General features: G+C 42.3%; 1 protein-coding gene across 4 annotated transcripts in view; it reads left to right on the top strand.

Annotated features, from left to right (window-relative positions):
* The window catches only part of TTC17 (tetratricopeptide repeat domain 17), a 105,313-nt gene that overhangs the window by 83,379 nt on the left and 9,796 nt on the right, over positions 1–12,138 (top strand). For all 4 annotated transcript variants that reach the window (XR_003096337.1, XR_003096338.1, XR_003096339.1 and 1 more), the window contains exons 17-22: positions 2,578–2,748; positions 4,373–4,623; positions 6,345–6,510; positions 9,363–9,483; positions 10,532–10,691; positions 11,764–11,847. Coding sequence is in view for 1 of the 4 variants with exons in the window: in XM_006034087.2 (XP_006034149.1) it covers positions 2,578–2,748; positions 4,373–4,623; positions 6,345–6,510; positions 9,363–9,483; positions 10,532–10,691; positions 11,764–11,847 (953 nt within the window). In the remaining 3 variants the exon portion in view is untranslated. The remainder of the gene's footprint in view (positions 1–2,577; positions 2,749–4,372; positions 4,624–6,344; positions 6,511–9,362; positions 9,484–10,531; positions 10,692–11,763; positions 11,848–12,138) is intronic.

The following is a 12,138-nucleotide window of genomic DNA, read 5'->3' as shown; positions in this document are numbered from 1 at the left end:
GGAAGCATATATCTCAGGGCAATGGGCCAGGAATGGTCATCTTTGTTCTCTGCATGCACAGCAACTAGATCAATCACGTGTTGGGCCAGTAATAAGGCAACACTAATAATACATGGTAGTTTGCAGCCAAAAAAAGTGTTCATATGCTTCCAGACTATGTTGATCCCTTTCAGTCCTTCCTTTCTGCTAACTCTTCCCATATTTTCCAGTTGTTTTTCTGTCAGAGAGCAGGCCATAAAGCTCTGACTTTAGGCATTTCAGCAGCATCAGTTTCATGATCAGAATGGCAAAGATCTTAAACTTTCATTGCTTTTTGTACCAGATTTTCTTCCCCGGGAATGCCAGGCAACTAGAAGCAGTAATTAAAAAAATAGGCCACTTGGCTTTCTATATATAGCAGCACTCTGATCCCAAGAAAGCCAGCACTCTCATCCAGTCTGTTTTTAGCTGTCAGTGTTTGTAAATTAATATTAATGATGCTAGTCTTAAGTAATATTTTTAAATATGTCTTCATTTTTCCCTTGCTGTTCCCAGGATGCTAGTTTCCTTTTTTTTTTCAGTCTCCAGGTGTTTGCTTTAAAAAGCATCAGGTTTTGGGGGGAGGCGAGGGGGTTGTTTGCTTGTTTTCTAATCAGCTCTGTGTACCTTAGTCTCTTCTGTTCTCCTTCATCAAGATGCTAAGTTGACCAAGGTTTTCTCCACTGAAGGGCATCACATTCTTAGAATGCACCTGACTTGCATCAAAGTCCGTCTGGTTTTGATGTCAGCCAGGAGGACTAATTTCAGCTTTGGGGTCCTGCGCACACCATTCCTTATAAATTATGCATGAAGCTCTCTGCGTATTGCAGAGATTTAAAAAGATGAAACCAATTAAATTTTCATTGGGGGGTGGGAGCAGAGATTAGAAGGGGAAAAAAAGACGGAAGCAATGACTGGTGAAAGAAGTCAGGTGTGAAAACCAGAAAGATTTTAATTGTATGGCAGGTGTTAAAACAGTTTATAAACTTTGTTTTTTCCCACTTTGTTTCTTCAGTTACCCATTTCATGAAATGATTCAGTTTACCCAACATTTCAATATATAGCTGGAAAACTGAAGAACATAAAATATTTGCTAAAGGATCACACGTCTATTTTTTATTTATTTCGGTATTTTCCTCTGTAAACTTGCATGGCCTTATTTCCAGAGGCACTCTTGTGTCTGGAAGCCAGGGATATTCAGAGGCTCTTCATATCAAACTACTACATGGTCAAGGAGCTTATGATGTTCCAGTATCATAAATGAAACATTTTTTTTTGGAGTCACTGTGCTCTCTGAAGCCACGGTCCTCCTTTCTTTGTGCCTAGGTGTTCATTTGTAATGTTTCTTTCTGGCTAGATTTTCATGTGGGCCACAAGATGGAAACGACTGGGAACTTTCTCATCTGTTTTTTCTGTTCCACGAATGCTTAGGTCACACCTACCACCATACAATCTGAGTGCTTCCAGTAGTACATTAACTAACATGAGTAGTGCCCTTACAGACAGGGTTGGGAATGGAAACTCCACAAAGGCCTGTGTTCTATTTTTAACTCTGCCACTGATTTGCTTTGCGGCCCTGTCCACCTTTCTCATCCTCTGTCTCTAGTTCTCCATCTAGAAATAGGAAGTAGTAATTCCAATCTTGCTCAAAAGAGCCACGAAATGGCACTTACCTGGTATTTAGGTTTGATTCTTTGCCCTGTGTGACCTTGGGCAAGCCAATCTTGTCTGTACCACAGGTCTCCATTGGTAATATGGGAATAACTGCACTTCTCTACAGGGTGTTGCACGGTATTTGATTTCTTACCTTAATAAATGAACTACCTCAGTTGCTCCAATATTGCTGTAATAAGTCCCCCTATACAATAGATATATTGAGACTCAGTAAACTCTGTAAATCTTATAACACATGTAACTGAAATGTATTGTAGATTTGTAAGTGTCATCTAATTGTTGCTCTTTGGTAAGCTTTAATGTCCTAGCCAAGAGGGCAGTGCAGTTGCAGTGCAAGGTAAGTGGAAAGGTTTCTTCTTCTTTGCTGACTACTAACTCTTTCTGTATAGATTTGATTTTCATAAAATTTCTCCCAGGTCTTTTGCTTGATCCTTTGATGTCCACAGTGAGTTTTGAACCTCCAACACTGAACATCAGCATCAAAGAGTTCTAAGCTTTGAGTTCTATTCTCAACTTAATGAATGTTACAATTTTGACACGTTAATCGTAATAATAATATTAACTAACGTGTCAGGAATGTACCTTGGAGTTGGCACCTAGACTCAGTTACTTTGGTAACTGTGGACTTTAACAAGCGAGAAAATTGGAGTATGTTAAATGCTGAGATCCATGCATCTTGTAACTTTGTATTGGACCAATACAGCAAAGTGCTCAGCATCATCCACTCCTATTGAAATCTCATTGAACTGAAGGTTCACAATTGGTCTGTTAGTCCTTATGCAGGAGAAATACCAGTAGAAAAGGAGTGTCATCTCTGGTTCATTGCATCAGATGATGTGTCTGGAGGGAGTTGTTTTATACTGTTTGCATATCTGTTTCTTATAGGCCACTGTCATAAGAAAAACCCAGATGACATTCATGACAAGCAGAAGTACTTTGGTGAACCCCAGGAGTCAGTAACAGCTAAAGAAGAAAATTCTGAGGGAGGTACAGAAGACACCACAGAATATCGCATTCAGAGTTCAACAAGGGACCCTTCATCTCTGAGACTGGAAAGTAAGTTAGCCTTAGCATTTCAGTGCATGCTTGAATAATGATTTGGTCTCTAGCCTTCAAGCCTGGCTTCTTTTTCACAAGCACCACGAGAATGAAACTCCTATGACAAGACAGGAGAAAGGCTCTTTATTTCCACTGATTTCTTATTTCATCTTTCTAGTTCTGCCCAGATATCTGACACATTAAAGGTACAGCAGTTTGGTTCTGAGATGGCTCAGCCATCCATGCTGATTGAATTTTTTGTATCCCTTCAGCAATCCATTTTTTTCTACTTCATCTGGGCAAAAACACAGACTGTGTGCATCACTTTCACTTACATGACCATGGCTAAATGGGATGCCCTAGTTGCTGGAATGGGTGCTCAGTCTACAATGAAAGGATAGAAAAAGACTGAAAAGTTTTTAAAATAAAATATGGAGGATCTTGAATATATTCTACTTCTTAGTGGCAGATTCACTAGGGAGATACTGTGTAAGGCTTTAATGGAATCCCTGGCATGATTATATAAGTTAGAGAACAGCATGCGTTAATTTTTAATGCCTTTCAAACAACAAACCTAAGGAGGTTCCAGCAAACCTTTTGCCTTTCCATAGTGAAACAATAGCAAGCAGGTAGGCTGCTGAAACGGATGTTTCACCCTGGGACACTTGAAAACTTCTTAGGAAGTTTGCAGTTTTACAGAGGAAGAGAGAACAGCTGCAAACAGATGTTTCCTTTGTGCCACCATAAAAATGTTTATAACGGCACAAAACAAAGACAAACAGATGTCCATGCCCTTAGGATCATAGGGAAGTATGGCTGGAAGGGACCTTATGAGGTCATCTAGTCCAGCCCAAGGCAGGATCATTCCTGACTAAGCCATCCCAGCCAAGTGTCTATCTAACCTGCTTTTGAAAACTTGCAAGGATGGAAATTCCACAGTTATATCATAATATCATAATACTTAGGGTCAGAAGGGACCTAAACAGATCATCAGGTCCGACCCCCTGCCCCAGGCAGGAACGGGTGCTGGGATCATATCACCCCAGCCAAAAATCTGTCCAGCCTCCCCTTGAAGACCACCAACGTAGGAGAGATCACCACCTCACTTGGGAGCCCATTCCAGAGCCTGGCAGCTCTAACTGTAAAGTAATGTCTCCTGATGTCCAGCCTGAACCTTCTCTCTAACAATTTGTGGCTCTTATTCCTAGTAACCCCAGGTGGTGCCCGGAGGAACAGAACCTCCCCCAATTCTCGCTGGTCCCCCTGGTGAGTTTGTAAATGGCCACCAGATCCCCTCTGAGCCTTCTCTTGTGGAGGCTGAGTAGGTTCAGGCCCTTTAGCTTCTCTTCGTAGGGCCTGCCCCACTGCCCCTTGACCATGCGAGTGGCCCTCCTCTGACCCCTCTCAATGCTAGCCACATCCCTCTTGAAGTGCGGCACCCAGAACTGGACGCAGTACTCCAACTGCGGCCGGACCAATGCCACATAGAAGGGGAGGATCGCCTCCCTGGACCTGCTTCTGATGTTTGATTTGAACCAGCAGAAGACCTGAGGCACAGAACACTACTTCCCTTTTTTAGCAGCCTGTGGGTTCTACTGTAAATAAAAATAATGTTGGTGATGTTATTAACACTCCATTTCAGACACAGTCATTGCAGAAAGCAATGGTTCAGAAGGGCTGGAAAATTTGGGAGACGCTCAGATGTCTGAAGAGATGTTGGCTTTGGTGGATGAGTTTGAAAATTCCTGGCCTCTGGAAGCCTTTGAAGGGGCACTAGAGGTGAAAGGTCGTCGGATGGACCTCCAGGGTATCCGAGTCCTAAAGAAAGGCTCCCAGGATGGACTGGCTAGTTCTTGTTTTGGGGATTGTGGGGATGATGATGAAGCTGAATGGGTAAGAACAAGCATTTGCAAGATCTAGTCTAGTAGCCTTTGTAAACTGTATCCTAATTTACTGTACAAAAAACTATTCTGATTTGAAGGGAGAGATAACAGTTCAGAGTTTTTGCCTTTGATAATAGAGCCTTTCATCTCCAGATCACCAATTACAAACAACCCAAACCTATGACTATCTGAGAGATTGTTTGGTGGCATATGTGAAATGAATGAGTAGTTTCAGTCCACCTCCTAACAGACAAGTTTCAACATCATTAAAATTCCTGCCTTAATTGTTATTAATTAGTATCATTATTAGTGGCAAAGGCCCAAATATTGAGTGAATCATTGTGCTTCAGAATTTTCTCACCGCTGGCGGCAGTCCAGTCCCTCAGGTTGTTTCACTTGCAGGGAATAAGAAGGACATTTGCATTAAGTTGTCCATACAATTGCCTGTTGGGTGAATAGAAAACTTTGAGCAAATGCCAGATAAGAAAATCCTGGAAAGCAAACAGCATTACTATTGACATAGGCATAAATCATTTTCTTTTATTGTTAATCTAGTTCTGTTTATTCATTATGCACGCGCGCGCGCACACACACACACACACACACACAATTCTATTCTATTCTAATTGGCTTGGACTTCCTACCAATAGGAAACCATTATAAAGGAGAGAGTAAAATTTTAACTAAAAATGTTCTTCTATGTGAAGGGGCTTGCATACATTTTAATGGCACTAGGAACAGAGCAGAATGGAAAATGCTCTTGTTCTATAGCAGGCAAATGTTTGTTTTTTCTTGTTAGAAGAGTCATCTGTGTATTGCATTGGTACATCATGGTGCATTGAAGGTAAACAGGCTAGGGGAGTAGCTAAAGGTGAAGAGGGAGAGGAATCTATGCTGGTTCCGAAATTGCCCTAGAGTTAAACCTACTCACTAGAACAGGGGTTGTCAACCTGGGGTATGCATATCCCTGGGGGTATTTGGAAAGGTGGTAGAACAAAGCATCACCACCCACCACCCTGTGCCACCACCTCCCAGGAGCAGGGCCCATGGGGGTGAGGGCAGCGGGTCCCCTCTGTGGGCCACACAGGCACTGGCCAGCTGGGGGGAGGGGGAAGGTGGGGGAGTTCACATGAGGCAGCCACCCTGTGCTGCCGCTGCCATGTGTCGCACATGCAGCTCCGTGGGCTTCTGACAGGCAGCACACGATTGTCTGGGTGCGAGGCCCATCAGCAGCCTGCGGAGCTGCACGTGCAATCAGCTGTGCGACTGCCACCTCCACCCACCGCCCTGTGCCACCGCATGCAAGCCTCCTCCTCCCTGCTCTCTATGTCCAGCCGCCACCCCCCCCTCCACATCCAGCCAAAAGGGATACACTCCTTTAAAAAGGTTGAAAACCCCTGCACTAGAACAAGCCAAACATTTGTTCCAACGATTTGCCCAATGGATTTGTAACTTTTAACCCTAGCAATGTTCTTCTTTTATGGAGGCAAAGATTCCTTAGGGGGTGATATATTTTATTGGATCAACTTTGTAGTAGAGTTAGGCAAGCTTTCAAATGCAAGACATTCTTTATCAAGTCCTCTGTAGCAGAGTTAGACAAGCATTTTAAAGCGTGTCTAACTCTGCTACACAGTTGTTCCAATAAAAGATACCACCTTAAGAAATCCTTGCTTTTTGCATAATTTTCTGGACCATCATAGCTACAACATCACTCTTACACTTCTTTTACAGATCACATTCCAGGTCAAACGATTAAAGAAACCAAAATCAGAAAGCGTGGATCTTCAGGAGCCCACGGGGAGAAATGGAGAAGAAGAGGTTAATGGGGAAAATGAAAACCTTTATGAAACTGCACTGGAAATCAGTGGCCCCAAAATACCCTCCCCAGGACCACCAGGTAAATTGCTGTTTTTAAGAAAAGCCAGTCTTTCACTGATCCTAATTCCATGCATTTATATTTCAAAAGTATGATAATGAAAGATTATACGGAGACCACTTACGCAGAGGAGAAAATATGCATGATTATAATTCTGTCATATAAACACTCTCTTAGGAGCACCTATGCAGTAGAACTTTATTTTGCATAACATTTTTCACCTCAGCTGTTTCCTAAAACTGAAAAATAATAGTGGAGACAAATTAAGAGAAGAGATAAGGAGGGAAAGATGCATTTTGGGTGATAGCTTAATGAGGAAGTAAAGTAGTATTTTTACTGCTGTTTGCCCAGTTCCTTCCAGGTTGATCTGGTAACCTAGGAGGCTGTTTCACACTTTGAAGGTTTTAATGTGCATCTTTTAACAAGCTCCCATTCTGGCAAGTGAAAAAAATCAACTTGTTAAATTAAATATTTAAACAGTGAAGATTATTTGATGCCAAGCTATATATTAAAACTGGATCTTGATCTGTGAACTTCTATTTCCTCAGACTACTGGCCTTATAAATTCTCTCTCTCCATCCCTCTCTCTTCCCGTCCCACCTCCACCCTCTTTTATACAGCCCTATTGCTTTTGTATCTGAGTGTCTCCCAATCTTAAAGACCACAAGACCACTCAGAGAAAGGGAAATGCAATTATCTCCATTTTACAGATAGGGACTATAGGCACAGAGACGCAAAAGGCCAGAATCACAAAGGTCACTAGACATCTAACTCCTTGTCAGGTCATACAGGGTGTTTCTGGTGGAGCAAGGAAATCTAGCTTTCCTGTGCCTCAGACTGGTTTCTTTACTAGCCGACCATCCTTCTCACTATATATCATTCTTTCCTACTACCACCAAGGGCTCAGAAATAAACCGACTAAATTAGGAGTGGTGAAATATATTGCGTAGTATTTATGCAATGAGAGATGATCAAACCCACATGAATTTTCCCCATGACATAGTGCACAGTTTCTCTAAGAATTAGGATTATAGATTTATTTTAATTTTGCAAAATTATAATCTATGCCTGTGAGTACCAGCATCTCAATGCCTTCATGCTACATTGCTCCCAAGTAGCTGTTTTTGTGACAGTAACAGTAGGGAAAATGTTCCCAATGGAAATGTTGATGGTAAGTGGCTGTTGCTCTTGCCTGGTGTCGCTGGAAATGGGTGCTAACTATACTGGAAAAGTACTTTTATAATGCAGTGGGTTAGTGGGTTTCAGGATTTGGCTTCAAGTGACAGGAAATCAGAGAAATAGACTGAAATGCTGCCTTAAGTTCCTTGCGAACTCTCTTTTTTTTTTCTATATATCAGTATGTATTAGACTTTTGGGTGGTTAAACATGGCTTTTCAGTGAGCTACTTAGTGGCTAAATTTTTTTTTTTTCCATACTGCTCTTGATTTGAAATTGTTATGAAAGAGGAAGTTTGCCCAGGTGTTAAAATGAGGTACATGGAATGCTAGGACATAAGCTAAAGTCTGCTTCAGGTAATAGGAAAGTTTTGGTGGTTTTTAGATAGGGTGACTATACATTCTGGTTTGGTCGAGACAGTACAGGATTTTGTAGCCTGGTCCTGGCTGGTTGGTCAAAAGTCCCGAGCCAGAATCTAGCGGGGAGGCAGAGCAGCTTGGTGCTCCAGGCAGGCACTGCTGCCCTTGTGCAAGAGCAAGATGAGTAGACTGAAACAGGCACTACCCCACCCACACATGGCATGTCCTTCCTCTCACATAGGAGCAACAGTGTCTGCCCAGTTGCCTGCCTGGCATACCATGCTGCTCCGCCTCCCGCCGGATTCTTGCCCGGGGCTTTTGACCAACTGGCCAGGACTGGGCTATGGATCCTGGACTGTCCTGGCCCAATTGGGATGTATGGTCACCCTAATTTTAGATCAGGCCCTAGAATAAAACCCTTATTCTGCCACAAATATGCTTTGTACCCTCTGCCAAATGCCCATACTTAACCTCTTGTTGCCTCAGTTTACTTATCTACAAAATGAGAAGAATAACGTATGTCAATATAGTGGGGACTTCTGAAATGTAATTGCTTAATGGTTTCGTAAGAGCTTTTAGATTCAGGAATACAATGCTGTAGAAGTTATTATCCATCATGAGCAACATGAATATTATTACTTGAAAAAATTAATATATTCTTTCGTATCCCGGAACAACAAAAACAGAAGCTGTGATAATTAGATTATTTGCATTGGTTCTGAGTGTAGGTGCAGAACTAGGAAGCTACAGTGACTCATTCATAATATTTTCTGTTTAATTAATTAACTCAAAGCAATGTAAGTGCAGCATAGTCAAGTCAGTCCCAAGGCCACTATGACCTTTGGGGCACCTTAGATGCTGTAACAACCCTCTTCCACTCCTCATGAAGTTAGTTGAGTTGCTTTGCATCATTGGTGATTCTTTGGGCAAAGTGACCTGGTGGGTCTCATCTCCTCTCCAGATACAAGTGTAGCACATAAGCTAGTTTAAAAAAAAATGTAAGTGGCAACGTGTTAGTTTGTAAAGACAAGACCTGTTGTTCCTGAGCTACAAATGTGGAAAGGCCTTACTGAACACAAAGTTTTAAAATCCTTCCTCACCACTCGTCATATAATTAGGCTTGCCTAGCAACTGGATTCTTGTGAGCAGACTGCTGGATTTCTGCAGATTCAGGGCTCTTCCCAGGGTGATCCCATTGCAGACTTGGGATCCTAGATTGATTCAAGGAGCGTGTGTCCACATGCATAAAATGCTTTTAAAATCCCTTGAACTTTAAAAATGGATCTTTTTTACCCTGTTACATGAAGGCTGTTTCCTGTAATGCCTGCTTCTTTCTAGGAAAACAGCGTGATTATCGCAGCCTTGGCTGGCCAAGTCCTGATGAGTGTTTGAAACTCCGCAGGGTAGAACTCACTACTGTTGCCAGCACATGGTTAGCTGTTTCTGCTAAAAGTATCGAGTAAGTATCATGCTTGTGAACCTACAGCAAGTCATCAGCTGCACAAAGCAGGGCAGTTGTATGCATGTGTGTCAAACATTTTAGTAGCCTACTAAAGCAAACAGCAATTTCCAAGTTTGATACCAGTGGTTCATACTCTGTCCAGAAGAATGAGCCTTTAGTATGGAGCCCTTTGACCAAGATCAGCAGCAGAGCTGAGAACAGTGACAGCCCCTTTGCTCTTTGATTTGACTGTGTCACCAGCGGTGATACATAGCTGCAGATGAAGGGGCAACGACAGATGATTGTTTTGGACAATCACACAACAGGAATGAGCAGGGCAGCTTTTTTTTCATCTGCACTTGGCAAGGAGTTTGTCTTGGATACAAACCATTTTGCTGTTATCGCTGACTTGGTCTACTTAAGGTTAGAGTGCTAGACAGCACTCTTCCTTTAAATTTATTCTGCTTATTGAACGTTGCAACTTGTGACTGCAACATCAGCTCTCCCAAATGCTGGGGGTACTTTTTGCTGTTGCTCTTGGATATCTGGGACTAGTTTGTCTTGGAGACCTCCAGGGAAAATAGAAAAGATGTTGCCAGCAAATCATTCTCTGTCAGGGCCCTTTGCCTCTAAAGCTTGCTGCCCATCATGGTCTGAATCCATTGATCTGCAGGATATGTTGCAAAAATCACCCTTGCTAAAATGAATATATTTTGTTGGTTTGAATTTACTTTGATTATGTTTTGTCCTGCCATGGGGTAGCTTTTATTTCTGAGGGGTGTTGCTTAAATAAACAAAAAAAATCCCAAGAATAGAACATCTCCCTTTTCCTTATCTTATTACTTTCTAGTTTATTCTATAACATTTTGAGGTACCTGTAGAATTTCTTCCCTGTAGCAAGGAATATAAAATCTACCAGGTGGTGGACAAAAGGAGAAGAGAAATTTCTTCTAACTGGCCATGCTTACTAGAAAAGCTGTATTTATAAATTGGCTCTTCCCTCTCTTTCTCACGATGATTTAGGGGTCCTGCCTCTAACCTAGAATTTGTTTTCCTTCCCTTCTAGTATTACAGACCATATAGATTTTACCACACAGCTGCAAGAACCGGCTATGGAGCCTCTTTGCAACCCCAATCTACCTGTCAGTATGCATACCTTGGACCATCTACAAGGGGTCTCAAATCGGGCTAGCCTGCATTACACTGGAGAAAGTCAGCTGAAAGAGGTACACTCTTCCTTATAGGCTGTCTCAGATTATGTGAGATGAACAGACATGCAAATATCTATGGAAAGGCTAGAATGGGTCCGAAGATACAAAAAAGGCTAAGAAACCTTTCCTATCTCATTTACTGTTTCTGATTAGCAATGAATGACCAGACTGGTTACCAGACTGGCTTTTGATTCCTAGTGCAGTGGAGAACCAACCTTTTTGACAGGTGTGACACAAATGAAACCAGGGTGGGCAATTATTTTTGGCGGAGGGCTGTTTACTGAGTTTTGGCAAGCCATTGTGGGCCGTATAACAGGCAGCTGGTGGCAGATTAATATTTATTTTCTAAATTTTTTATGGGCTCCGCAGGCCGGATAGAATGGCCTGGTGGGCCCCATCCAGCCCGCAGGCTGCATTTTGCCCACCCCTGGATTAAGCCCTTTACCCTCCCCAAGTGCCATCTGCTTTCCTTGCCTAATCTGCTGCTCTGCTTTCTGCTTCCTGCCCTATCTGCCATTGTATTCCCTGCTCTGTCCCTGATCTGTCATGTGCCACACACATGTGGCATGTGTGTCATAGGTTGGCCACCCTTGTCCTAGTAGACCCAAGTCTATAATTATCTATATTTATTAATAGCTCTCTTGTTGACTGTCAAAACAAAGGTCCAAATATTTAATGAGGCTCAGAAACCAAACTGCTTCCTGAAGGAAGTCACTCTGTTGGAGGTGAAACCTGTTTGATTGCACTTGCTCTGTGGATAAACAGAGTCCAGGGCTGTCGCTCTATTATCTTTCACCAGCAATGAACACTGAAAGATAAATTTACAATACAAGTCAAGCCCTTCACAGGATGCTGAATGCATCTCTTCCCTGTTTTCCTCCTGTATCAGGCCTGTACTTCAGTGGTGCTGTTTTCACTACTAGCTATCACACTGCTGCATTTTCAGTGGACCCACAGCTCCCCAAATATCCTGGCAGCACAAAGCGTATTTGAGGGAGAAAATTCAATTTTAGGATGCCATATAGTTGTCTTAATTTTGTTTTTTCGATTTCCATCCTCTAAGCACCTGCCTTTTTCTCCTCCCCAGGTATTACAGAATCTTGGCAAAGACCAGTATTCTCCACAGTCATTAGAACAAGTCGGCACTCGAATAGCCAAAGCTTTGGAAAAGGTACGTGGGCAGGATAAACAGAAACGCATCCAGCAATTATCATTTTTCTATGTGGCTTGACCAACAGTACAGTTTCAGGGCTGTTGACTTAAAAATACAAGCTAGGACCATGTCAAAAAGACTTCTGTCTCTAAGCAAAATCCTTTGCAGGTCTTCTATGACCCACATCTTTTTGCACTTATACAGAGTGAGGTTTATCTACCAGATCTCTCAAATATCTCGTTAATGAAACAAACACTTGTAAAAATTTGAGGTATCCCTGAGTTATGGCATCGCTTTTTTAATGGGCAA

Source organism: Alligator sinensis, unplaced genomic scaffold, assembly GCF_000455745.1.
Source record: "Alligator sinensis unplaced genomic scaffold, ASM45574v1 scaffold267_2, whole genome shotgun sequence".
In the NCBI taxonomy this organism is placed as follows: domain Eukaryota; kingdom Metazoa; phylum Chordata; order Crocodylia; family Alligatoridae; genus Alligator; species Alligator sinensis.
This window is presented reverse-complemented; position numbering and strand designations above follow the sequence as displayed.